General features: G+C 43.3%; 2 protein-coding genes across 8 annotated transcripts in view; one reads left to right on the top strand and one right to left on the bottom strand.

Annotated features, from left to right (window-relative positions):
* Positions 1-27,841, bottom strand: part of WDFY4 (WDFY family member 4) — a 324,112-nt gene that overhangs the window by 51,921 nt on the left and 244,350 nt on the right. The window lies entirely within an intron of this gene.
* LRRC18 (leucine rich repeat containing 18) lies at positions 1,546-27,838 on the top strand. Of its 4 annotated transcripts, none has more exons than XM_074337253.1 (3): positions 1,546-2,306; positions 18,774-19,633; positions 22,819-27,838. In XM_074337253.1, the coding sequence occupies exons 2-3, from the start codon at positions 18,870-18,872 to the stop codon at positions 22,838-22,840; spliced, it is 786 nt and encodes a 261-aa protein (XP_074193354.1). In that variant the 5' UTR covers positions 1,546-2,306; positions 18,774-18,869; the 3' UTR covers positions 22,841-27,838. The 4 variants fall into 4 exon arrangements, with proteins under 4 accessions (XP_074193354.1, XP_019585691.1, XP_074193355.1 ...); XM_019730132.2 differs by having other exon boundaries at positions 1,546-2,370; XM_074337252.1 differs by lacking the exon at positions 1,546-2,306 and adding an exon at positions 6,812-10,542.

Below are 27,841 nucleotides of genomic sequence, written 5' to 3'. Positions count from 1 at the left end.
AACACATGTCTGCTAATGGGTTTGGGCTCTGTCCCAGGACAGGGCAAGTGTCTGCTGGAATCTTGCCCAGCATTTCACCTGCGAGAGCTCCAGGACAAGGAGCATAGGTGCTGAACGATGCTGGGGAGGCAGTCCGTGGCATAAGCAGAGTTTTCCATAAGCATCCAAGAGATTGATCATAGAAACACTCTCCTTTTCTTCTCCTCAGACGCAAATTTGGGTTCGCCTAGTTTGCAGCTCTAGGTAATAGGTCAATAGAAATCCATGAAGAGACAGACGTTTTTGCAAACCAGAGATTTTACCCTGTACTAACAGGATGTTGACCCTTTCTGTTATAACTTCCTTACTTTCTTCATTTCTCTAACATGTAGAAATCTTGCATACAGTTCTTGACATAATAATAATAATAATAATAATAATAATAATTGTCTAATGCATTACAGATTGCAAAGACCTTTTGCATCTTGCCTAATTTTCACAAAGCCATTCTCTCCATTTACAGATGAGAAAAGGGAAGCGTGGGGTGACGGAGTGATGTGTAGACTAGGGGAGTTTGTGGCAGCTGGCTGGAGCCACTCCAGGGCCTGGCATAGAGCCATGAACTCCCCACACAGCAGGCTACTCAGAGCACCTGCAGGGACCACACCGTGACCCAGGGCCCAACTCCAGTCAAGTTCTTTCCTCTGAGGGGGAAAAGCAAACAAAAAATGACAACAAAAATCTTAGTTCTGGCTGGATTAGAAGGCAGTTAGTTACTGACAAACTAGTACTTTCTGTATATTTGGAGTTTAAAAATGAGCATTAGCAAAATATTATTGCATACCTATGCCATAAACATAATGCTGTACATATATTGAAAATCTGGAAATTAACCTCCAGATGCTGAAATTGAGTGGCTTTAATTTTTTATAAGGTTTTGCATATCTACATTTTAAAATGTATTTATCTTCTTGTATAGTTCCTCCCTCAAAATATTGATTTTATTTTTGTTTATCTGTGTTTTATGATTCTTATATTATTAATTTTCTAATTTAAATTATGTATTATGTTGGTGCATACATAATTGCGGTTTTTGCAATTAGTTTTAATCTTTTAAACTGCAATTACTTTTGCACCAACCTAACACTTTTATGAATATTCTAATTAGAAATACACTAGGTAATAGGATTTCAGGTAATTTAAATTTTTCTACTCATCTTCATTTTCCAATTATTTTAAACTCATTTATTGTCTAAATTAAATGATCTATTTTATTTTCATTGTGGATTAAAGGGAAGGCATATGTATAATATTTTTCATGTATTTAAAACTGATGCATTTAAAATTTTTATTATTAACTGTATTTCTAATTTAATGATTTATTATATTTTTATTTGTTAATTTAAACTATTTCATTTTGCTTTTTTGTACTTTTCAAAGTTTTTATTGCTCGGATTAATTTTGCATTTCAAATTATTTATTTGTTAATTATTTTATTTATTTCCTAATTCTATCTGGGTAGGGCAATTTAGAGTATTTTTATTTATTTATTTGTACAGATGCATTTCTAATTTTTCTACAATATTATTTCATTTGCATAATAATTTTAATATTTATCTTTTTTGCCAATTTTCTCAATTTCTAGGAATTTAATTTAAAGAAAAAATCTGAACAAAGTGACTATATATGCACAAATATATTAATTGCAGACTTATTCATGGCAGTGACAAACTGGAAATAAGAGGGAAAGCAATGTCCACCAAGTTCAGTATTACACATTCATTCAAAATGTAGATTCCAGAAACTACCTATCAGCAGTGACACAATATGAACTGAGGAAAAATGGTTATAAAAGTTGTATGATTTTATGAGCATTATAGTCAGTCTGATTTAATAGTGTAAAACGGATGTAAAGAGAAAACTAGGAAGTAATGAAGTTCAAATAAATAAACCGATAAAAGACAGCCTTCTCAAAAAACAAAGAGCAGAAAAAACTATTTGGACAAATTACAAGGAAATGGAATGATATTTCATGGGATTCAATGCTGTGGAAGTAAAATATTTTTCCCTCAAGAGAAGCAAATGAGGCTTTTTCCCCTCAGTTAGCAACGTCCACTTCCGGCTGTCGCCACGGAAAGCGCTCTGCCTGGTGCTCTAATCCTCCCATGGCACTGTGGGGGGGCGGGCAGGCGTACCCCCACTGCAGGAATCTTGCCATGCAGAGGAAAGCCCGCCTGTTGGGAAGTTTGGGTGTCCTGGAGACCCCTTCAGCCACTGTGTTCTTCCACCTTGCAGGCTGGCGTCAAGGTTATGCTAATTAACTCCAGGTGAGTCTTCCGTTGCCTGGTGACAAAGTTTCACAGTTGAGGAAGAAGAACTGGGACTAACAGGGTAAGTTTTTTCTTGTGGCCCTGCATTTATAGATTAACTTTGCAAAACAACAACCGCTTCAAACTCTGCTTTTTTTCTCTCCTTTGAGTAAGCAACTTTGGAAATGCTGGTTTCCCGGGGTGCCTTACTTACAAACCCAGACGCAAGCTAATTTATTATTTAGGAGAGGAGGAAGCTGGCTCTGAGCCCTGGGTTGGAAGGGCAGCTAGCTGAGGACCTCGCGGTTGTTTTCAGGTGCCTGGCTGTGGGCAAGCTTGGGAAGGACAGGGTGCGAGTCCACGGGGCTTTGGGGTCATGGTCAATTATTTTTCCAACATCTGAGTCTCCTTGAGCATTCTGTGGCTCCGCAAGCAGGGAGAGACTAGTGTTCGAACTGCTTCTTCCCCCCAACCAGTTACCCCTCTAAGGAAACTGCAGTGTGGATACTGGTCCATTTAGGAGGCTTGAGCCTGGTAAGGTAACTTCTGCAGAGCTCACTTGATTACTGCTGACTGTGGTGGGTTTTGGAGCACAATCTGTCTTTTGAGAAATCTGGATGCAAGCCCCTTTCACAAGCTATCCTGCACACTGGAACCCACCGAGAGGTTAAGTCTAAGGCTGGTCTGGGCCTTGCAAGGATTGACTCTTCATGGAACACAGTAGAACATATGCCTCTTCTCCCTCTTTCCTTCACAGGTATAATGGGGAAAGGTAGGAGCTTGTACTTCAAGTCTGTGTGACTTCGGACAAGCTACTTGGCCTCTCTGAGCCTATATTGCCATATCTGTCCAGTGGAGATGAAAATCAATACATCATGAACTTATGACTCACTTATAATGTCTGTAAAATGCCCAGCTTATAGTAGGTGGTCAGTATAATCAATACACACAGCTGAAGTCTAATTTGAATGTGTTAAAAATTATGTAGTGACATTGCTTTGCAAGGGTCTTGGGCACATAGTAGGTTCTCAGTCCAGTTATAATCCATGTGGCTGTTATGTGAACCACGTATTGAATGCCAGCTCCTGTGTGATTAAACTGGGAGTCAGAAAGGTCAGAAAACATGTGCAAAGTCACACATCTAGGAAGAGACACAGCTGTGACTGGTCTCCAAGCTGGGGTGACTCATGCCTTCTAGGTCTGAGCCTCAGCCTGGAGGGAAGAAGAGAGGTGCTAGGACAGCCACTGTCCACTCTGCAGAGCACCTGAGCCTACATGGTTGTCTAGAGACTGATTTTTAGGGTCTGGTGCCTGGTGGCTCCAGCTTCCTCTTGGGGTTCCACGGGGCTCCCACTGCTGTCCAGTGCTTCTTGACTGGCAATGCTGAGGAGAAGTAAGGGTGACGCTGCTCTTCCCTGCACCTGTCATCTGGGGTGATGGGACAGTCAAAGTTAGATGTTTCCTGGTCCCCGGTCCCCCTTGAACACAACTGACTCACAGCCCCCAAAAGGGCATGATGGGTTACCCTCCTGAATGATCCATTGCCAATTCGATTCATTACCAATTTCCAATTTCCAAGCTCTCTACCATTCTCACATAACAGAAAGCATCTCAACCCCCACAGCTGGGTCTGATAACACATGTGTTCTTTCTTTTTTGTTGAGGGATCAGCCTTAAGAACGGGGCTTGACCTGGACTAGTATGCAAGTTCCCATAGGATCTAACTCAGTTTAGGCTATAGCCTAGAAAACATGATGAGTCAGGGACTTCCCTGTCAGCCCAGAGAGCCACATTTATCACAGGATGTTGTTAAGGTCAAACGTGGACGGAAAGGGCAAATGGCTGATAAGTCCACAGATAAGGAAACTGAGCCGATGCTGGCTCTGCTTGACTAGCATGTGGCTTTGACAAGGGACATGCTCTGGAGGCTCGGTGCTTTATCTGTAAAGTGGGCTGAATGGATTAAATGAGATAATGCATATAATGCACTTGACATAAATTAGTGTTCAATACGAAAGAGAGAGTATATAGAAAACGCCAGGCCCCCTAGGAATCTCAGCCTGCTCTTGCACTTTGTCTGACCCACATATGCAATCCAGAAGACTGTTCCATCAATTTGGCTTTGGCCAGATAGCCACACTACGTACTGTGCTCCTCTGCCTCCTGTCCCCTTAGCACACACTTCCTTTCCTGCCTGCACCCAGCCTGTCTTCATGTACGCTCCCCTCCCTGTGTCTGCTGACTTCCCCGCAGCCAGGGTAAGCCTTCTAAACTTCCATGCAGCTCTCTGCCCTCATCTCCTACCTTCCCCTTGTGGCCCCTGCTGCCCCCCATCTCCTTAGACAGCTCAAGCCCCTCCCCACCAGGAGGACTTTGCACTTGGTACACCGCCTCCCTGGGGTGTTCTTCCCCAAAGCCTCCCAGGTGGCCTCTTCTTAGTGTTCAAGTGTCAGCTCAAAGGTCAAGTCAGAGAGGACTTCTCCGACTATCTCAGCCTAAATTAGCTCCCCCCACCCCAATAATCTCCTCCTGAACCTTCCACAGCATCAGGTTTTATTTTTGCAGAGCACTGATACCAATTGAGGTATTTTTGTTTGTTTTGTTTTTATTGCTTGATTTGCTTTCTCCTGAAATAGAGGTTTCATGAGAAGCACAGCAATGCTTGTCTTGTTCACTGCCTGTCTTGTGTCCTAACCTGATCTGCAGAATGAGTCAAATACAAACTGTTGAATGAATGCATGAATGAATGAATGAATGAGCAAGTGGGTAGCTGGGGGCTGTATATAAGGTTTAGAAGTTAAAAGTGGATAAAGATATAACCATAACTACAAGTTACTATCATTATTTTTACTTTATTGTCATTAATATTAATTTGTGCTTAAAAGGTGGCAGACTTTTGTGCTTGGGAATCAGCAAAGATTACTCCCCAAGCCCTGCCTCTGGGGTTAATGACCAGTGGGGAGTGTGCTGGGGCTGCTGATTTGAGGGAGGCAATGAACCTACAGCATTGTTTGCCATCCTAGAGGCAATGGCTGCGGGAGCCAGGTCACCATTCCACACTGGTCGCTTCAGTCATCACCGCATTCACTCTTCATAACAACTTGCAATTTTCTAATCCATTTTGCAGACCAGTAAACTGAGTTCATGATTAAAACCAGGTTGGCAGTGAAGGTGGGGGAGAAGCCTAGTGCTACTGGCCTCAAAACCCCTCCTTGCTGCCCTCGTGCCTGCCTTCTGTTGAGCACGTCTGTACACAGCAGAAGGGAACGGACAGAATGGCTGACACGTGGACCTTGTCCCCATGGAGAGAAGGCTCAAGAGCTGCCCAGTCCTAACCCAAGTGCCAGCTGCCTTTACAGCCATAGTTCACACCTCTTCCAGCAAGGGACGTCTACTTGCTTCGGGGCATCAGAAAAGGGCACAGAGCTGAATGCTTCAGAAATAACTTCAAATAAGCCTGATAAAGACTCGAGGAGGAAAGGGAAATCTGAAGTTAGGAACTATTGCTACAGAAAAAAATTAATATTAGAAGCCACGGCATTGTTTGAAAGTTGCCTTACATACAAGCAATGAGCACAAAACTGCCTTTTGCACTCTTTCACCTAAAACATCCTTTAAAAATTAGACCATCGTCCTTCCAATGCCTCACCTCTGACTGGAGAAAATTTAGCCGCTATTTAAATAAATATCCTCCCTCACATTGCACCATATTGCGGTCACCACACCTAAAAGTCTGCATGGTTTTTATATCACACTCACCTGCAGTTAACCGGGGGTTTTCAGTGCAGGGAGCAGTGTTGGCTCTCAGAGAACATCTCTGGAGAGAAACCAGAATGGGTGCCTGAGGCTGCTTACCCCTCGCCCCTCCACTACTGCTCTAGCATGGCCTGGCTCACAGAGGACGCAGGACAGCCTGGGGCTGCCTCCATTCCTGCTTAATCCCCGTGTCTGCAGTGGGTGGGGACATCTCTCCCAGTGCTCCTCCACCAGCAACTGCCACCAGGCAAACTGGGATTTCAACTCACAACCGTCACTACCACCACCATCCCATCACCACAGCTTCCCTTCACCAAGCATCTCTCGTGCCCCAAGCTGCTTTGCCTATGGAATCCTCAAATTACTGTGTTTTACCTGAGGAAACTGAGGCTAAGAGAAGGCCCGTAGCTGGTTCAAGGTCAGGAGGAAGTGGGAAGCCAGGATGTGAGCCAGGCTTGTTCACTACAAACCTCTGGCACTCGGCATATGTATATGGTCCTTTCTTATCTCTATCCAGGTAATGTTCTCTCCGATTTCCCTCTTTGACACAAATATGCTCAGTATTTTAAAATCTCCCCCCTCTTTCTCTCTCTCTCTCTCTCTGTCTCTGTCTCTCTCACACACACACACACACACACACACACACACACACACACACACCTATTTTAAACAGGATGGCATGAGTAACTTCACAGCATTCATGCAATCAAAAGGAAGTGGAACTCTGTGTGTGTGTGTGTGTGTGTGTGTGTGAATGCATGTTTGTTACTACACCTAGATCACCAAGCTATTGAGCATAGACTAACAAAGCAAGTATAGACCGAGAAGAGAAGCAAGTGGCTTGTCCGTGGCCCGGGAGCACGTGGCAGAGGCAACATCTAACCCAGCATGGTCCACTCCCTTCCATGTCCAGGCTACCTGCCCTGCCCCAGGTGCGCCCACTCAGTGGTCAGCACGTGGTAGCTTTCTAGTAGCACCCAGACCTTCTCTGAGAGCACACAGTTCACAGAGAAGTACCAGCCTAGTACAACCCTATGGCTGATGCCAGCCTCGGGGCTGGGTTCCCTCCTGTCTCAGGTAGAAATCAAAAAGAGAGGGCATGTCCCTGTCTGTGATCATCGTGGGGCAAATGCAGGCACTGGCCTTCTCTGCTTGGTTTGACATCCCTGGGGATTCTTCTCGCTACAGTTAGAGCATCATTTGAAAAATAAGCCAGATCATGTGTGGCCTAGTTTTGCTTTTTATATTGTGCCTCTGGCCTTCCTTTTTTCCTCCTTTCCTTCTTCCTCTGCCTCCTTGTCTTCTTCCTCTCATCTTCTCGCCTCCTCTGCCATTCTGCTTGCTGCCTCTCCCCTCCCCTCTGCTGGTCCATCCGCTTAGTCCATCTGAAACACCCTCCCTAGCTCCCTGAAGACTCACCTCCTCTGCTCAGACATCTCCTCAAACGCCCTCGCTGGCCAGTGTCTCCCAAAGAGCGCATCTCCCCAACACCACTCTATTTCTGTCGTCCTCCTTCTCTTCCTAGTAGCAGTCGTCGCCACCTGCCTTACGTGTTTGCTTGGTTTTGTTCATCTCTTCTTCTAGAACGTGGGCAGGGCCTTCGTTCTGTCTGCTGCATAAAACTGTACCTCGTTCATAGTGGTTTTACAGTATGTATCGTTGATGAATGAATGAATTCCAAAGGGCCATGGAAAGGTCAGCTGATCCTCAGGACTGCCCTTCAAGGTAGCTCACAACTTCACAGGTGGGTGGACTTGCAGAAAAGCCTTCCTTAGAGCTGGGGGCTGTCCTACAGCAGATGGCGGCGCCGGTGTACACAGCCGGGTCTGTGCCATGTCTGCCCTTCATTAAGGTCTCACTAGGGCCACATGGGGTCATGGTACAGAAAGAATGCACACACCACAGGGCACCCTGTGATCCTGGGGGAGTGGGGCTGTATCCCAAAGGGACTATGTGTCCTTGTTCTCCAGGATAAGATCATCCAGTCTGCACAGTGAACAAACACGCTGGGCTGTGGACTCTGAATCGGGTTTCTCCCCAGGTGCAATCCTGGTGTCCTGGTTCCACTGTGGCTCAGTGGCCGCTGCTCCTGCCCTGCATCTCCCCAACACGATCACAACAAAGCCTCCAAGGCCCTCTCACCCTCACCCGCCCTTCAGAAGCAGCTGCTTCTAGCACCCTGTTTAGAGAACTAGGAGCTGAAGCTCTGTGAGGCTCAGGGGGCTGTCCAGGGTCCCCTGGATGTAAATGGGGAGCTGGTGGAACCCACGGGGGGTGGGGGGTGGGAGAGAAGTCCTGTGCTTTGCGTCCTCTGAGCTGCCTCTCTGAGCCCCAGTGTCCTTGTCTGCAAGGGAGGTGGCGGCTGTGAGGAGAAAATGCAGTACCATCTGCTGGGCAGTAGCAGCCCCGAAACCACGTTGTTGAAATTGAATTATCGTGCTCCTAGCGGAATTTGAAGGTGCCAGGACTGACTTTGGTTCTTCCGCTTTCCTGTGTGTCAAGGTTGATTTTTGTGTTTTGAATGTGTTGGCTGATGAACAAGGCATTTCCAGTCTGTTAAACTAATAATCTTAATATTTTATTTTAATTGTAAGGCACCTATTCCCTTTTGTTCCTTTAACAAATCCAATTAAAACAGAACACATTCAGAATTACAAAATAGATGCTATTAAACCAATAAGAAATCATCATCTTTTGTTATTGGGCCATGTGACCCCCTGGGAACTTTTGCTCCAAATAAAAGTTGAGTTTTTATTACCCGCCAGGGGGAAGGGGGCAGTTTGACAGATAACGGCTTCCCGGCAGTGCCTGTGCAAAGCCTCACTAGTGCTAAGGCTGGAGAAGTAAATAATGTTAGGGGTAGACAAAGCTACATATCCAGTGTGCATAATGTCCAGTAAGCCGCTTAGAGAGCATTGATAAAATTAGCCTGACAATTGCCAAATGACATGAACCCAGTAATTTCCATATAGACACTCTGCTGCTCTCTGATGGGAAGGGAAGAATGTTCTGTCCAGAAACCCTGAGACAAAAGTGAACTGTGTAAGTTGGGAAAGTCACTCTCCACCCCCAGCACCCCCAGCGTCTTTATCTCTGGGTGGAAGACTCTCCCTACCCCAAAGGAGAGCTGTAAGGACTGAAGGAAATGGCAGTAGGAGGTCGGTCGCTTTCTGAAGAGAAGGTGTGACAGGCCTCTAAGGGCTGGTATAAGAATGTGGGCCTTGGGGGTGGGGCGGATAGCATCAAATGACAGGCAGGAGAAAGCTGCTTTACAATAGCGGGACTGCATTCTACAGAGATTAGGCTTTAAAGGGAGCTCACACTGTGAACACCCAACTTCTGGAGGGCTGTGTACAGCCTCTGGGGCCAGTACACGGCCAGCAGCCCCAGTGCAGGAGGGGGCCCCTGCTCAGCCCAGCACCTGGGTGAGGGGACGAATGTTTATTCTCACCATGGGTCTTGTGGGGAGCAACAGGTTCCTGTCTCCATCACCGCCCACTCAGTCACACGCCTATTATGTGAACTGGCCGGTGGCATTATGTGTACCCTTTAAACTGTTTCTCTCTCTCTCTCTCTCTCTCTCTCTCTCTCTCTCTCTCTCTCTCTGTCGTTTTCAATCTCCAAGCTCCTCCAGTTAAATGACTTCATTAATGCTGTTAAAATATCTGTAAAATTCATATTATTCAAATATGCTTAGACATATACATACATACATGTTTCTGTGAAAACGAGCACCCCATACGTTGGCCTCTGGGCAGTGGAGTGTGCAGGCAATGGGTCCTGCTGAAACGGTTTCTTCAGGGACCCCGATTTACATGTGGTCCCTCCAAAAGTCAGTGGAACAGCTGCATTACTGACCCCCGCAGGTATTTTGGACAAAGATTGCATCTTCCTCTCCTCACTCCCAGGGAGTTGACCGACAGGTTCAGCCCAGTGTACCCCATTCCCATCTAAGGAGCCTGCGGTGAGCCTCATTGCAGTTCCCTGGTTAACGCATGCCAAATTAGAACAGTCTTAACAAGTGCCTGGTCACCCAGAGTCTGAGGATTCTGTGACACTCCTCGGTTCCAACATCAGAGAGCCAAAAACAGCATTGGGGCTGTGTGGGGCAGGCAGCCTTAATCCCAGCTCTAGCCCTGGGATTGCTAAAATTCCTGAATGCCTCTCCTTGAAGCAGTGGGGACCAGCAATGTGCCCCCTAGAATGAAGCATTTCCAACTGCTTAAGCAAAGACAACAGAAGGAAGAGAGGAGAGAGGTAGCATAGTGTACTGCAAAGATCATAGCTTTGGTATCAGACATATCTGTGGTGGCTGTGCTGTGCTGTCTGTGTGACGTTGGGGAAGTCGCTTGACTTCTCTGAGCCTCAATTCTCTTATTTTAAAAATAGGATTGACACTTGGCCGAGTTGCTGTGGAGATTAGAGATGCAGGAAGAGCCCAGCAGCATGCTTGCAGCAGTTACTTTGGTATTAGTACATACAAGCTGAGTGAATGATGGTGAGTGGTGTTTGACATGATGTAGCAAATCTGAAATTGATGTCAGGAAACTCCTTCACTGTGGGGCTGTCAGCATCTCCCTTCTGCCTGTCACCGTGGTCTCTCCATCAAGTTGGCCAAGTGTCTGCAGCAGCTAATACTGTGAGAGCCACAGCAATCTTTCTGTCTCTAGGTTGTCCCCTTCCTAGCAGTCTGTCCTTCTGCCCACAGGAAAGAGCAGCTCAGTGTAACACAGCTTGGGCAATAGTAGAAAAACTGAAAACACTGCATGTTTATACCCCCAGCAAATCTAGACTCCGAAACCAGATAACACTGTAGAGCACATAGCACAGCACATGGCTCTGACCGCAGAGTGGGAGCTGGGCACATGGTCTCCTCCAGTGCAGACCCCGCCTGAATCAATCATCCGTGCCTGTGTTAGGGGCCTGGCCAGAGGTTCCAGACACACTCACCCCGTGGAGGGCCCCACAGTGACCACCCACATCGCCACCGGCCACGTGGCTTCTCGTGTAAAGGTACAGCATGTTCTGGGGAGTGGTGGAGGGAACATGGAATAATTTGAAGCCACGTCACAGCCCAGGTGAAGCTGGCCTGTTCCATGTCTAGTGAATGGGTCTCCAGAGCGTCAGGGAGAGAATAAATGCAATGACTTCTGAACGAGTGACTTCGCTGGGAAGTTTGCATCATTTCCCCTTAAGAGATGGCTTACGAGCAAAAGATATTTCTCATCCATATGGCATGAAACTTGCTGTGGATCTGATCCAAATACTGGCCATGCAACAGTGGCGACTTCTGGGGTTTAAGTTCTACAATGCATCCATCCTGTGTTTCAATGCATCAGTCAAAAGAGTGAAATAATTATTGTGAGATCATGTTAGCACGATGTTTAAAGATATCAGATATATACAGGTCAGTCTGACTTAAAAATATAAAGATACATGAGCACGAATCACCCGATAAATTCTATTATCATAGTGATGATAATGATCTCACAACTGAAAATGCTTACAAATGTTTTGATGGCATTAAAATATAGGCTGGCATTACATTTTTAATTTAGATATCCATGGGGTGTCCCACCATGCTGTTTGATTCACAATGACTAGATCAAAAAATTAATTAGAAATTAAAGTGAAACCAACGGTCCAGTTTTCCCACAGTATGAAAACCAATTGTACAGACAAGATGCAATAGTACATTTAGAAATTTCTCATAGTTGGGCTTCTCGGCTCTTCATGTGAAATGTAATCTATTATTCGTCTATCCATCCATCTCTCTGTCAGTCTGTCCATCCATCCACCCGTCTATTTACATCTTTCTCTCTATAATTGCCAGCTTCCCTTGTGTGGGTTGGTCCCACTCTTACATTTAAGGATTCTGTGAATTGATAATAACAGGCCATCTGACATCACCTCTTTCACACTTTTCTTGCCCATATTTACTCTCCCACTCACTGGGCAGGCCTGCGCGGGATGGTGACCAGCAGAGTGAAGTGAGAGAAGGGATGTCCTGGTCCTCGCGGGCTCCTGTCACTTGGCAGGCTTCTAGTGGTGCTCAGCAGCTCAGGGGTCCAGGATGGACCCTGAGCAACACCGTGCACCTGGCCCTCCATAACCAAGAGCAAGGGGCCCAGCCAGGTAAGGTGGCCCTGAGGAGAAGGTGGAGAAACAGGGCTGATCGTACTCCATCTGGCCTGGGGCTGTCTGAGGACCAAACACACTGAGGAGGAGGTGAAGTGTGTCCCCCCAGCCAGCTCCTACTCAGCCTTGCAGGGGATTAATGAGCGGGCTCAAGAGCCAAAGTTCCTGCTGGAGAGAAGCTTCTTAGTGGAGAAGTGCTCTGTAGATAGCTCCACGCTGCTTCCTTCGCATCATTCCTCAGAGCTGGGAGGGCTTCTCATCATGCTTTGGGTGGGCTGTGGGAGCAGTTTCACCTGGGCCAACCTGGCTGGATCTCCAGTCTACTGGAAGTACCCTTTACAGCTAGGGCCCCTCTCACCCTCGCTTGGTGGTTTGGCCTCCTTGCGCTGAACTTTACCTTAAATATAAGAAATACAAAAGACAGCCCAGGCTTTGGGGTGTTCAGGGGATGCCGGTAGCCAGAACCTGTAACAATCTAGATTTTAGCTGTTTGAGCTTGGGGACTGGCTATGTATACTGCTCATCTGTGTAACACAGAGGCCTGGTACATAGTAGGCTCTCAGGATGCTTACTGAATGAGTGAACGAACATATGAATGCACGCAGGAGCAAGCACATGGGCTTGGCTCAAATTAGTCCCGAAGGGCTAATAAGGACCATGGACAAGTGAAACTGTATTATTTGTTCAGGCCCATAGGACAGAGTTGCTAAATAAATACAGAACTATGCAATGTTTGGGATAGGGTTTACAGACAGGAATTCCCACCCGTTCTCAGGAATTTTTTTTGCTTTCCCACTCCCAAATCCCGAGATACAAACTGTTTCCTTTTCTCCACGATGAATCGTTTCCACAAAGTGATGGCCAATACTACCAACCACTTGAGTTCAATGAGCTGATTTTCCCAATTTCCTGACCAACTTTTCTCGGGATTCAGGAACAGGAAAGTGAAAAAAATTCCCAAGAACACATGGAAATTCCCGACCAGAAACCCTAGTTTGGGACATAAGCGTACTAAAAACTATCCACTATTTATCTCAAGCTCAAGTGTAACTTGGAATTTTATTTGCTAAATCTATCAACCACACCATGAGAAGTGATCGATAAACATAATCAGTCCATCTTTCTTTTAATCAAATTTTTAACTTGAGTGCAGTACGACAGATTTTCTGACACGCCACCTTGCGCAGAGCTGTCTTCTGCAGTGTGTCCACACGTGGTAGACATTCACGGCAGTGCCCACATGGCACACATTTGGACGCCCTTTGTAGGGCACAACAGGGCTGGGGGAGTTGCATAAAAAAGTCACAAATTTCCAAGCCGGGCTGAGCAAACAGCCACTGTGAGAGAGAGAGCGATAAAAAATAGAGTCCCAAATATTTTTAAGTTTTAAAAAGAATTTATAAAACTTACGTACAGTTAAATTGCTGATTTCTGTGTGTATAGTTCTCTGAGCTCTAATATTTGTACAGCTCTATGTAAGCACACAGGATCCAGGCAGTTGTAACATCCAGAAACTTCCATGTGCTGATCTCTTGTTGTCCATCCTGCCCCACCCCAATCCCTACCCCTAGCAACCACCCAGCTGTTTTCTGTACCTATTGTGTGGCTTTTCGAGAATGTCATATAAATAGAATCATTTATTATTTGGACTCTTGAGATTGGTTTCTTTGCTTCAGCAAAATGCTTTTGAGATTTATCCAAGTTGTTGCGTGTATGAATAGATTTATGCATTTCTGCTGAATAATATACCATTATAAGAATACTCCACAATTTCTTTATCCATCCACTGACTGAAAGACCTTTGGGTTCTTGTTTTCGTTTTTGTTTTCTTTTCAGTTTTTGGCAGTTATGCATAGAGCAACTACAAGCATAGGTGAACAAGTTTGTGTGTGAACATAAGTTTTTGTTTTATAAAGGTAAACACCAAGTTGGGGAAATGCTGTGTCATGTGATAAGTATACAGTTAATTTTATGAGATATTGCCATGGTTTTTCATAGTGACAGCACCATTTTGAATTCTCATCAGGAATGTGTGAGCACTCCAGTTGCTCCATATCCTTGCCAAACCTTTGTACTACTGGTTTTTTATCTTATTTTAAATACATATTTTTTTAAATAAAATATTTACTTGAAAATTTTATTTAAAAAAATAACATTCTAATAACTGTAGTGGTATCTGACTGATTTTAATTTGCATTTCCCTGCTGACTAATGATGCTGAGCAACTCTCTGTGGGCTTATCTGCCAACCATATAATTTCTATGGTGACAATTTTTTTGTTAAATTTTTTGGGCATTTTTTTTATTGCACTGTTTACTTCTTTACTGTTGATATTGAGTTCTTTATAAATTCTGGATATCAGTCCTTTGTTAGATATGTGATTTGCAAAAGTTTTCTTCTAGTCTGTAGCTTGTCTTTCCATTCTCAACAGGTGTTTTTTGGTTTGTTATTTTACAGAGCAAAATTTTAAAATTTTGTTGAAGTCAATTGGTCAATACAGGCAACCCCCGTATAACATGGTTGTGAGGTTCCTAAAAAATGCCATGTTATGTGAATCCGTGTTATACGAAACAAAGAACTAGTACAAAAAGGGGGTTAGTTTCCAAAAATAAAAAAAAAGCATACTATTATATCTTTATAATTAAGAGAAATAGCTTTATTAAAGCAATTTTCACCAAAAGTATAATATATTAATATTTATTAAATAATGTTTTCTTTGTCATCACTACTAAGCACCATTAACCAAGGGCGTTTTCTTTTTGACAAGATATCTTCATCCTCTGAGCTTCCTTCAGCATTATGTTGACTTCTATTCCGTACTTTTTGCAAAAAAAAATCTGTTATTTTAGATTGCTTGCTTTCAGCTGAGAACTCTTTATAAATGCCTTTATATGGTGCTAAGCACTTGTGAAGTTCTCTCTTAGGCTTTGTGCTTCTTCCAGTGGAAAGATCTTCATTAGGAAACACAGCTCCAGCTGTTCAGCTAAGTCTGGGCCTTTTCTTACGCTTTTCAGAGTAAAATGTTTAACTTCTTCATTTTCACCTGTGCTGTCATCCCCTGAATTATCTGGCATATTGCACATGTCATTTCCACCAAATTCGCTTCATCAGTTTCTTCTTCCACCAGTAATTCTTGGATCTGAAGCCGAAGGGCAGTCATAGTGTCAAAACCTTCCCCTCCTAGTAACTTAAAATTCTAGTAAATTTTAAAATTCTGCAGTCAAATCTGACATGACATCCATGCTTGAATGAAAAATTTCAAAGGAGATTATCTTTTGCTCTTAAAACTCCTATTACGCTCCGTGCTGTTTGGGAATTTCTCTAATTTCGAATGAGATATTTTTTGCTCTTAAAAGCTCTTATTATTCTCTGTGTTGTTCAGGGATTTCTCTAATTCTCAAACTAAACTGTGTTAGAGTGAAACCGTGCTCTAGGATGCTGTGTTGTATGAGGGCTTTCCCCCAATTCTTGAACCATGTTAGAGCGAAACCATGTTATAGAAGTGCCGTGTTATACAGGGGTTACCTGTGTTTTCTTTTATTTATTTATTTAGTTTTGCCTAATTCAAAGTCATAAAGATTTTTTCCTACATTTTCTTTTAAAAGCTCTGTGATTTTACACTCATATCTATGATACATTTTGAGTTAATCTGAGTTAATTTCACTAGGTTGAGATTCATTCTTTTGCATACATGTAACCAATGGTTCAAACACCATTTGTTGAAAGTTTGTTTCTCCATTGAATTTTCTTTGAACTTTTGTCAAAAATTAATTGGCCATATTGACCATAGTTTTATGAATCTATTTCTGGACTTTATTTCACTGATCTATATATCTGTCCCTTCACCAATACCACATATTGTAATTATATGATAAGTGTTAAAATTGGGACACATGGATCCTCCTTTATTTTTCTTTTTAAAAATTGTTTAGGGTTTCTAGTTCCTTTTCCTTTCAATATAAATTTTAGAATCTGTTCATTACTATATACAAATAATCCTGCTGGAATTTTTATTGGAATCACATTGATCTTTAGACCCATTTGGAAAGAATTGACATCTTAACTATATTGAGTCTTTTAACTCACGATCATGCCATGTTTCTCCATTTATTTAGATCTTTGCTTTCTTTCATCAGTGTTTTATAATTTTCATCATAGAAATCCTGAACATTTTTGTTATTTATGTGAAGTACACATGTGTTTTAATGTTTTGGAGCATTATTATTTTTCAAATTTCAGTTTCCAGTTGTTCATTACTAGTATATAGAAATTCAGTGGGGGGGTTTGTGTAACCTTGCATCCTGCAACCTTGCTAAATTCATTAATTAGTTCCAAGAGTGTTTTTTAAATTCTGTAGGTTGACAAATCAGGTCATCTGTGAGTAGGGATAGTTTTGTTTTATTTTATTCTTTCCTATTTATATGCCTTTTATTTTTCTTGCATTATTGCATTGGCTAAAATTTTCAATATAATATTGACTAGTAATAGCAAGTTTACCTTCTGTTTTATTCCCAAACATAGGGAGGAAATAATTCAATTCATCACCAAGTATGATTTAGCTGGAGAGAGAGAGAGAGAGAGAGAGAGAGAGACTATGTGAGAAAGCCCTTTATCAGGTTAAGAAAGAGCCTTATATTACTGGTTTGCTGAGAATTTTTGTCATGAATAGATGTTAAATTTTACACATTTTTTTTCAGCATCACTTGATAAGTATTTTTTTCTTTGAATCTGTTAATATGCTGTATTACATCAATTTCTGAATAATGAATCAGCTTGCATTCTCACTTGGTTGTCATGTATTATTCTTTATATATATATTGCTGGGTCCAATTTCCTAATTTTGTTGAAGATGTTTGTGTCTGTGCTCATCAGGGTCTTGGTCTGTAGTTTTCTTTATTTATATTATCTATGTTTGATTTTAGTATCAGGGTAAAGTTGGCCTCAGAAAATAAGTTAGGACTTGCTCCTTCTATTTTCTGGGAAAGATCATATAAAACAGGTGTTGTCATCTTTTAATGTTTGGTAGACTTTGCCAATAAAACCATTTCGGCCTAGAGTTTTGGGGAAAGTTTTTCAACTATGAATTCAGTCTCTTTAATAAATATAGGTCTTTCTAGGTTGTTTCTTTCTTCATGGGTGAGATTTTAGTTTGTGGTCACCTTTATCTAAGTTTTTCTAGAGTTGTTTTACTATTCTCTAGTCACCCCTTTAATGCCTGTGAGTTTTTAGTCGTATCCTCTCTTTAATTGGTGATATTCATAGTTTTTGTCTTCTCTCTCCCCCTCCCCCTTTTTTTGTGTCAGTCTGGCTAGAGATTTATCAATTTTATTAATCTTTTCAAAGAACCAGCTTTTAGTTTCACTGATTTTTCTCTATTGTGTTTCTCCTTTCAATTTGACTGATTTCTGCTCTTGTCTTTATTATTTTCTCCTTGTGCCTGCATTAAGTATATTTTGATCTTCTTTCTTAGTTTCTTAAGATGGAAGTTTATGTTATTGATTTTAGACGTGTCTTGCTTTTTAAAATGTTTCTAGTTTGAAAACACTTAATGCTATAAATTTCCCTCTAATCTCTACTTCAGTTTCATACCGTAAGTTTTGATGTGTTCTATATCATTTTTGATCAGTTCAAAATATTTTCTAATTTCCTTTGAGATTTATTTGACTCATGATTTATAAATATGTTTTTTTAATTGTTAACTATTTCCAGTTGTAGTTCTAATATTGATTTCTAATTTAATTCCACTCTTTTAAAAGAACATTCTTTGTATGATTTCAGTTCATTTATATTTATTTGCTAAGGTTTGTTTCATGACCAAGAATAGAGTTTATATTTGTGAATGTCATATGTGCACTTGAGAAGAATGTATATTCTATTGCTGGGTAGAGTGTTTTGTAAATGTCAATTAGATCTAGTTGGTTGATGGTAATGTCCAGTTCTTCTATATCAGTGGTCCTCATCTGGGGGTATTCTGCCCTCCCTGGGTTCACGGGCATCCACCCCTCATTACCCTTAAAGCACAACCCTGGGAGGGCCGTTGTAGAGACTACACAACTCAGATCCGGGGTATGCAGCAGAATTGTTGGAACCATATCCAGGCTATGTTGCTTATGAGAACTCAGCAGTCCCACTCTAGGAACCTGTGGGATAACTCTCCAAAAAGACTCGATTTATGTCAAGGTCTGAGAAATGTCAGATATCCAAGAAATCTCTCTTTCTCTCTCTCTCTCTCACACACACACACACACACACTCACACTCCTGGGCAGGAGGTGGGGTGGGGTGGGGGTAGATGGTAGACGTGAAAGCCCAGGACAGTGGAGAGATTCTTAAATCAGGGGATAGGGGATGGCACCAGAGGGGCACCCTTCAGGCCAACCCAGCACCTCCCATTTTACAGCTGGGGACACTGAGGTCTGAAGAGGGCATTCAATGTGCTGAAGGCCTTTGGCTAGGTTACTTCTGCTGATGCCCTAGTCTCTGTGCTCTCTGCTTTCCTTTTAAACCGTTAGGGAACACAGAATTATGATTTGGGGATAGCCCAGTACCCTTTTGTCATCTCCTAACTTGATATTTTTTATCTTCTCATCAGAGTCTATCTTCTAGCAGTTTCATGTGACGTCTTTCTCAAAGTGACCACCAGCCAGTAAGAACAACATACCCCAAACATACCACCTCACTGAAGAACATGGCCAAGGGGGGAAAAGGCCTCAAGGGCAAGAAGATCACCCTCAGTGTGGCCAAGAACTGTATCAAAATCACATTTGACGGGAGAAAACGCCTGGACTTGAGCAAGATGGGAATTACTACCTTCCCCAAGTGTATTCTCAGACTCAATGATATAGATGAGCTCGACCTTAGCCGGAACATGATCAGGAAGATACCCGATTCCATCTCCAGGTTCCAGAATCTGCGGTGGCTGGACCTGCACAGCAACTACATCGACAAGCTCCCTGAGTCCATTGGCCAGATGACCGCTCTGCTCTACCTCAATGTCAGCAACAACAAGCTGACCACCAATGGGCTGCCTATGGAGCTCAACCAGCTCAAGAACATCCGCACCGTGAATTTGGGCTTGAACCATCTGGACAGTGTGCCCACCACGCTGGGTGCACTGAAGGAGCTCCATGAGGTAGGGCTCCACGACAACCTGCTCAGCACAATCCCCAACAGCATCTCCAAGCTCCCCAAGCTGAAAAAGCTCAACACCAAGCGAAACCCCTTTCCCAAGGGAGAGGAGCCAGACACGTTCTTAGATTCCATCAAGAGGCTGGAGAACTTATACCTAGTGGAGGCGAAGGATCTATGTACGTCTTGCCTGAAAAAATGCCAACAGGCCCGTGACAAGCTGAACAAAATCAAGACCGTGCCCATGGTGACACCAAGAAAGCCCATCTTTTCCAGCTTGGTCTCACCCAACTCAATGGCCAAGGAGTCCCAGGAAGATTGGAGGTGACCTGGGACCCTGACCCTGAGGCAGAGAGGGCAAAGGGAGGGAGGGAAGGTGGCAACGGGCTGCATCCACAGACACCTGAGAGACTATCCCATTGCTGCAATAGCTTTCCCAGCCAAGGCCATAAAATTCCTTGCCCTACCTTCTTGGCTTGTGGTTTTATTGACTGAAGGGCTTTTAGTTCTTTGCCATTCTACACATTTCTCTCCTCTCTGCATGCACATACCCACACATACAGGCACACTGAGTCAGGAAAGGCCACTCATCTCACTTTTGTTCCAGAACTCTCCTGCCTCCAGTCCGTGGCCTGGGCACTAACACTGTCAGTGCACTCTTACTCTCATTATCAAGCATTTCAGGATGAACTGTCAGCTCCCAAACGTGTAGCTTGTTCTGTGGAAATGCTTTCGGTCAGAGCTTCAAAGATCAGGAATCTCAGAGCATGAGTTGCTGGGAGGGCAAAAGGACATTTAGTCTTGGAAAGGGGACAAAACTGGGCCACAGAGATAGTCAGATATTATCATTAAGTATTGGCGGTAACATCTTGGGTTCAAAGCAGTACCATCTTTTTCTCCTATCTCTGCTTGCATGATTATTCTAGGAGCTTTCTCTAGACTCAACCTGCAAGCCCTTGACTGGCTGTGAATGAATGAATTTTCACTCCCATCTTATTATGTCCAATGCTTTTCCAGACTGTGTGGGAGTAAGGAAAGGATGGGTGCAGGTATGAATTGGTACAGTCAATAAATAAATACCCTCCTTGTCTCTGCTGGGAGTGGGGACTGTGTCCAATGGAGGAAAGCTTGGCTTGCCCTGGTCAGCCTGTAGGGAAGACCCACTGAAGGAAGACAAAGCAGAACGTCACTGTGTGCAGACATTAGGAGATCAGGGCCATGTGGTGTGCAGGGTTGGCCTGTCAGAGAGAAAATCAAAGGCTCTGCAGCCGGCCAGATCCAGGTGCATGGCAGGTCTCCTTAGTCTCCATCTCCCTGGGCATCTTACTTAGCTTTGGTTCCCTCATCTGTAAAGTGGGAATAATACAGCCCCCACTCCAAGGGTCATTGTGTGGCTAATGCAGATAGTACACAAAGTAAGTACTCACTGGAAGTAAGTTCTATCTAGGAACTGGCCCTTTGTGCATCTCAAAGCTGAAATACAACTTTGGTCATTGACTCTATTCATACTAGATCTTCCGGCAGAAATAACAGTGACATAGGCAGGCCTCACCATAGCAGAGAATCTTCTCTGTGCCACTCACTCACACCTTCATACTGCCTAAAAGGAAAGGATTAAGGAAGATATCTTTAGGGAAGCTTTAAAAAAAAAATTTTTTTTAATCAAGATTTTTCTGTGTTGGCAAGTTTTGTAGTAGTCAATGGAAAAGCACTGAAAGATGTCCATAAGTCCAGTGGGACCAACATATTTCCTTTTCACATGACTGACGTGCAGCCTGCTGTGCTAAGGAGGCAGCTCCTTTTCACATTATAAACCACAGCGGGCAGCATCCTTCATTTCTTCACTCCTCACTGCTTATTTCCCTTTGTGATGTTTAGTTGTGACAACTCTATGATATTTCTAAGATATAGATTTAAAATTCCCTGTTCAGTTTTCCCTCTATTAAATATTTTCCATTAGAAAAGTAACAAAACCAGGCCATAGTTTTAAATGTAACAGCTTAAAGTATCCACAATTCTACAGTGTAAGCCAGCTATAATATTGACAGATTTCCTTACTAGTTATTTTTCTGTGTATATTTTTATACATAGTTAAAATCATAGCATTCACATCATTTTTATGTTGCTTTGAAACCCATGTTGTTACATTGTCTTAATAACTATAACTTAATACATCTGCAAGGTAGTTAAACAGGGATATGCACAACTATAAGTTACTGTTGGGCATTTGTTTCCAGTTTTTCACTAACAGAAACAGTTTTGTGATAAAAGCTTGTATGATTAAGAATTTTAAAATGTGCTGCATTATTTCTTTGGTATATCTTCATTATTGCAAATATTGTGTTAAAGGGTATGTTTTTTAAAAATTATTTTTGATACATATTATCCAGTAGCTTATTAAAAGTTTATACACATTTACATATCTGCCAGTAATAGAATAGAGAACCTGTTTCACTGTACCCTTGCCAGCACTATCAACATTTACATTTTCCCCTTCATTTAATGTTCAAAATGATCCAAAGATGAATGGAGCAGTTGTGTCTTTGAAGTGCATGATGAGATGTCATGCCAGGAGCTGCCATTAGTATGTTTGGCCTTGAACACGTCCCTAAGATAGCCTTCTTGCTATTTAAGTTACTTCATTCTGACCCAACAAATACAGAATCCATGCAGCAGGCAGAGGATCCAGAGAGTGGTGGTTTGTTGTTTGGATACTGCCCATTTCCATTTCTCCCCCTTGGGACAGTTTGCCTTTAGAATTAGTGTTCCCTTCTAAATCACTCGAAGGGATCAGCAAAGAACAGGAATTAAGAAAAAAGATCTCCCTGTGCTCATAGGAAGGATCAGATCATGTATTTGCCCCTCTGCCCCCATCCTGCTCCATTGCAGCACGATTCCCCACTGCACTTGTCCTCAAAAGCCTTCTCCAGACACCTTTTCTGGATTTGCTGCCAACTGATTGGTTGGCATGCAAGATGACACTGACTTGCCAGCCTTGATCAAGGTGCTTTATTATGCTCTCGTTCTTATAGCCATGTCTTAGGAAGGGGTTTTAAGTGCATTGAAATCCACCAGGATTGAGACATTAATGTGCAGGCAGCTTTGGTTTGACACAGGATATATTCACGTCAGACATCTTGGTAGCCAAGAAACCCTGGAGGTAGGATGAAACAGAGACTGGATATAGAAGTCAGTTAGGAGGCATCATGTACATTTTATTCCTTTTTCTGTCAAGGGAAGGGTTTGATGTCGATGCTTCTTCATGCTCTAAAATACCACAGTCATCTTTACTTCTTGGAAGTTGTATTAAGCCTAAAAATACTTGATAAGAAAACCATGGGGCTTCTCTTTCTTCCAACAGAATGAAAATCCTATTCCACTAACCCAGTCACTACCCTCTCTGAAAGCCTGGCATACCTTAGGTGACCCCTGTATGACCTCTGCCCTTGCTGTGCTTGGCCTCTGTGCCTTGGAGTAATTGCCTCAGCTTCTCGTGTTTCCATCCCCAGGATGCACTCAACATCTCCCTAGAGTAGCTTATGGCAAAAACTTGAAGACTAATCAGCTAACAAGAATAAACAACTCTGAAGAAAAAAGTCCTCGGTTAGAAGAAAGAGTAGCAAGGGGAACATTCTGGAAGCCAGACTCTCCAGTGCTGACCAAGCCACCGACTTGCTTCTTTCATTCACTTTGTCTCTCTTTGCTTTAGATCTTTTACGTGTGAAAATAATTTTGGAAAATATTTGGGGTTTTTTGTGTGTGTGTTTTTTTAACGTATATAGAGAAAATACTTAAGAAAATAACAGACGTAAATTACAATTAAAGATTTAAAAGAAGACTTTAAGACATAAAAGTCTTATGGTCACTCATACTGGTAAAACCTTCACATAAGATTCAACCATCGGGGGACATTAATGAAGGCTGCATGGGGACTCTGTATTATTTTTGCAACTTCCTGTGAATCTGTAATTATATTGAAATTTAAAAAAATTAACAACACTCTTGCAATCTAGATGCAGCAATAAATAGATCCTTGTCCATGTGTCAAGTGTTAATTTATGAGTAATCATTGCAAGCTTAAATAAGTTATGTATATATAATGCAAGCCTGTGATAAGTTGTGTATATATATAATGCAATACCTCAAGCAACTAAAATTTATACAAAAAATTCATACACAGAAATATATTTGAAAATACTATGGATAAGTCAAATTAGAATTTTAACAAATCTTTCAGTAATGCACAGGTAGGAAGGAAAAAGAAAATAGAAAAATGATAACAGGGACAGATAGGAAAAAACAAAACACAGACTTCTGTCCTAACATTTTAATAATTACATTAAATGTGAGTAGTCTTTATTTGTAATGGCTCCAAACTAGAAACAACCAAATTTCCCTGAACAGGCAAACAATTAAACAAACTCTGACATATCCATTGCACGGAATACTGCTCAGCAGTAAAAAGGCACATACTATTAAAACATGCAACAACCCGGGTGGATCTCAATGACATTACTCTGAATAAAGAGGCCAATCTCCAAAGGTCACATACTCTATGATTCCATATAGAGAACATTCTCTAAACGACAGAAATGACAAATAAATCAGTGGTTGCCAGGCTTTAAGGCGGATGAGGGGTGTAGAGGGTGGACATGACCCCAAAGTGGTAGCACCAGAGATATCTATGTGGTGATAAAAATAATCACGTATGTTGCTGTTGGTGGCGGTTACACAAACCTACACACGATTCAATGACCCAAAACTGCACGTATACTGTACCAATATCAGTTTCCCGTTTTAAAATTGTACCATAATTACATAAGATGCAACCATTGGAAGACATTAAGGGAAGGCTGCATGGGGACTCGATGTGTTATTTTTCAAGTTCCTGTGAATCTGTAATTATTCTTTTTTTAATGGGAAACAATCTTACAACCTAGATGCAGCAATCAACAGACCTTGTCCATGTGTCAAGGACTAATCTATGAGTAATCATGAAGCTTTAAGCTCCTCAATCATCATGAAGAGTTAAGGCATGTCAGGAGAAAGAGCGGCTTTACCTCAGTTCACTGGACTAATCTAAACTATCCATTGTTAGGGGCCTCCTTAAAGATCCCTGACAAAGTTGCTGAAATGAAAGAAAGTGCCTGGCTTCTGTGTCCATGTGCCAGGTTTCCTGGAGGTGGCTGGGCACAAATAGCAAGCGGGACCTTGAACCAGCAAATGTCTCCCTGCACAGTTGTGGGGTTTTGCTCCCCTGTCCCCACCCCATGACAGCAACATGACTTAGGGGAGCTTGAAGGACAAAGGGCCAAGCTTGGAGCTGAGAGTGCGGCTTAATTGAGACTTATGCCTAGAAATGGGTCTGAGGTCACGGCTAAGGGTAAAATCTCAGAGAAGACATGAGCAACAATGACAAAGTAACACAGGTTGGTCCCGAAACTGAGGTCGGAGCACAACCCTGGAGGAGCTCACTGCAGGTTACCTGGCCTGCTGCTGCTGGCCCCTTGGCCAGCCATGTGAAAGCTCCTACAGGCTGGGCTATCAGTCATCCCACCAGGTTTACTTCACCTCTGGTTCCAGCAATTCTGCCGCACACCCCGGGTCTCAGTTGTGTAGTTTCTACAACAGCCCTCCCAGGGCTGTGCTTTAAGGGTGATGAGGGGTGGAAGCCTGTGAGCCATTTCTGCACTCAGAGCTGTAGCGACTGATACATGACCACTGAGTGATGTTACACACATAATACATTTATAAGACGGTGATTTGCAGAGACAAAGGGGGTTCGGTGCCTGAGAGCTCTTCCTGGAGCAGGGGCTGGCCGTCTGCTGCTGCTGCCACCTCAGTAGGCACCCCTTCTTGTGATAACAGAAGCTTGATCCTCTTGGGGAACCCCCCCCAAATATGGTCTATGTTATTGGGTGGGACTGACCCTACTCCCAGAGGTGGATGGGCACATGACCCTGACCTGGCCTAGGAGAGTACGTGGTTGGTCTGGGCTCTAACAGAACTCGGGCAAATGAAAATCACTTTAGGGATTTTGGTGAAAATGACTGTGACAGAGCATCCCTGTGTTGTGGAATTCCTAAGTGATTGATTGTCAGCCTGGAGCTGCCAGGGGCATTGACGCCCTTATGCTGAGAGAGCCTGCTGAGAACAAAGCCAGCCCAGAGGAAATCTTCACTATAAGATGGAGAACCAGCGTTCTGAGGACTCACTGAGCCCACGGATCCAGAACGCCTGGAGCCAGACCTTTGTTGGCTTTCAGGTATGTGAGGTGATGAATCTTCTTTTCAGCTTCAGTGACTTTGAAATGGCTTTCTACCATTTGCACTGAATCATTGCCAAGATATGCGAGTGTGGCGATTAAGGTTTATATGAAACAAACAATATGAGATCACCAGGGCTAATATTAAGCTTATATGCACAATTATAGTTGTACCATTGTTGAACTGTTGAAATACACCCATTCCAGTTGGTAAACAGCTACTCCACTTCCAGTGGCCCCTGCGGCCTGGGCTCCTAAGACCATCACTGGATAAGTCCTGTACTTCCCACAATTTGCCAAGGAAAGGGTTATTGCCCGGCACAAGAGGCAGCCACTCCAATGGGTCTTTTGAAGGTCATCAGTGCCCCCCATGTCACAAACAAAGTCCAGTGGTCATTTTTCTGTTCTTCTCTTACTTGGTCTACCAACAACATTTGACCAGCAACACAGCTGACCCCTCCTTCCTGAAACACTTCCTGACCCCGAGGACGTCTTCTACACCTGCAGTGCCTCCTGCCGTTCTGGCTGCAACTTCTCAGTCTCTTCTGCTGGCTTCTCCCCTTGGTCTTAACTCCTAAAGGTTGAGGTGCCCCGGGCACAATCCTTAAACCTTCTGTCCCTGTGCACTCATTCTCTTTGTGATCTTATCCAGTCTCATGCTTTAGATACTATGCCAAATTTACGTCTCCCCTGGGTCTCTTCATGAACTCCAGATTCATATAAGCAGTGGTGGACATGACACCACCTGGATGTCTGGCAGGCATCTCAAAGTTACCACGTCCAAAAGTGAGCTCCCGCCATCACCACATCCCCAAAGCAGTTCCTCCTTGCTCTTTCCCATTTCATTTTCCAATTGCTCAAATCTAAATGCTTGGTCTCATCCTTAAGTCCTTTCTGTCACACACAGAACTCACACTGGATTTGTCAACAAATCCCATCAGATGTACCTTCAAAACATGTCCGTAATCTGAGCATTTCACACGGTCTTTGTGGCCACCCCCTGGTTCCAAGCCATCACCTCTCATCTGGGTCATTGCAAAGCCTCCTAACCAGCCACCCAGCACTGCTTTGTCCCACTGTAGTCTGTTCTCCACACGGCAGCCAGGTAAGCCTTTCAAAACACGTTAGTCACACCATTCCTCCACTATGCCCCATTATTCAAAGGAAACCCCAACTCCACTAGTAGCCCCCAAGGCTTATATGAACTAGCTCCATTATCTCCTCCCACTGACGCCCTGCCCCCAAGCACTCTGGCCCCAGCCCAGCCCTCCATGCTACTCCTGAGGCATTTGCTCTGCTCTTCTGTTGGCTTGAAATGCTCTTTCTCAGTTATCTGTACACTTGTTTCCTCACTCTGTTCAAGGCTTAATTCAAATATTGCTTTTAGGTGAGAGCTTCTCTTACCCTGTCTAAAATCAATCCCCAACCTCTATCTAATTCGCTTTCTATACTTATTATCTAATATGCTTTGTATTTCACTCATTTAAATTGTTTCCTATCTTCCTCATGAAAATGTAAACTCGATAAGGACAGAGAAGATTTTGAGTATTTTGCTTGTTGCTCTGTCTAGTAGCAAACACCACACATAAACTACTGATAAATAATTTTGAATGACTTGGTGGACCCCATTACATAGTCAGTACAAATATTTTGAATACTACTCCTGGAGACATCCTTCCCTGCCTGCCCTATCCCCACACACTCCTGCAGGAAACCACCAACTACCTTCTTCTCTTCTCATTCCTAATGGAAATAAAAGCACCTGCTGATCCTGAATTGACCTTCTGGTGAACTGGGTACTTAGGAAAGGGCTGTAAGCATTTCATTCCCTGGGAAAGACACTCCATATCTTCGATTCATAAATTAAATCTGATTCTCACACCACCACACATTAATTCAGCTTCTGAGCTTTCCAAGAGTCGCACATAAGACAGACCTGCGATTGTTCACAGCCCCGCCTGAAGGCCCGATGCCAAGTATGGGCCACGGTTGACACCTCCTTGGCCCCCTGCCCCCACCCCCCACAGGCACAGGGCTTCTTCCTGCCATTGTGGGACTTCCAGGCTGTTTGTAGAGATATAATTAGCAGAAGGCACCCCAGGAGCGGGATGAGGGAGAAACGGGGTGGGAAAGTGAGATCAACAAAGGGGAAGGCAGACTGACATGCTCCTGGCACGACAACTTGACAGTGGGATCAGGCAAATGAAGACACTCAAAGCGAGGCAGCACCGTGTCTGTACAGCACGGCTGGGCTCCTCCCCACCCGT

Source organism: Rhinolophus sinicus, linkage group LG07, assembly GCF_036562045.2.
Source record: "Rhinolophus sinicus isolate RSC01 linkage group LG07, ASM3656204v1, whole genome shotgun sequence".
Classification (NCBI taxonomy): domain Eukaryota; kingdom Metazoa; phylum Chordata; class Mammalia; order Chiroptera; family Rhinolophidae; genus Rhinolophus; species Rhinolophus sinicus.
The sequence above is the reverse complement of the archived record's forward strand: the minus strand, read 5'-3'. Positions and strand labels throughout refer to the sequence as shown.

Bases quoted from the DNA above. Each gene is read 5' to 3' on its own strand.
- LRRC18 (XM_074337253.1), top strand. From the start codon at position 18,870: ATGGCCAAGGGGGGAAAAGGCCTCAAGGGCAAGAAGATCACCCTCAGT. The intron at 19,634-22,818 runs GTGACCTGGGAC...TTCCATCCCCAG, and splicing joins GAGTCCCAGGAAGATTGGAG to GATGCACTCAACATCTCCCT.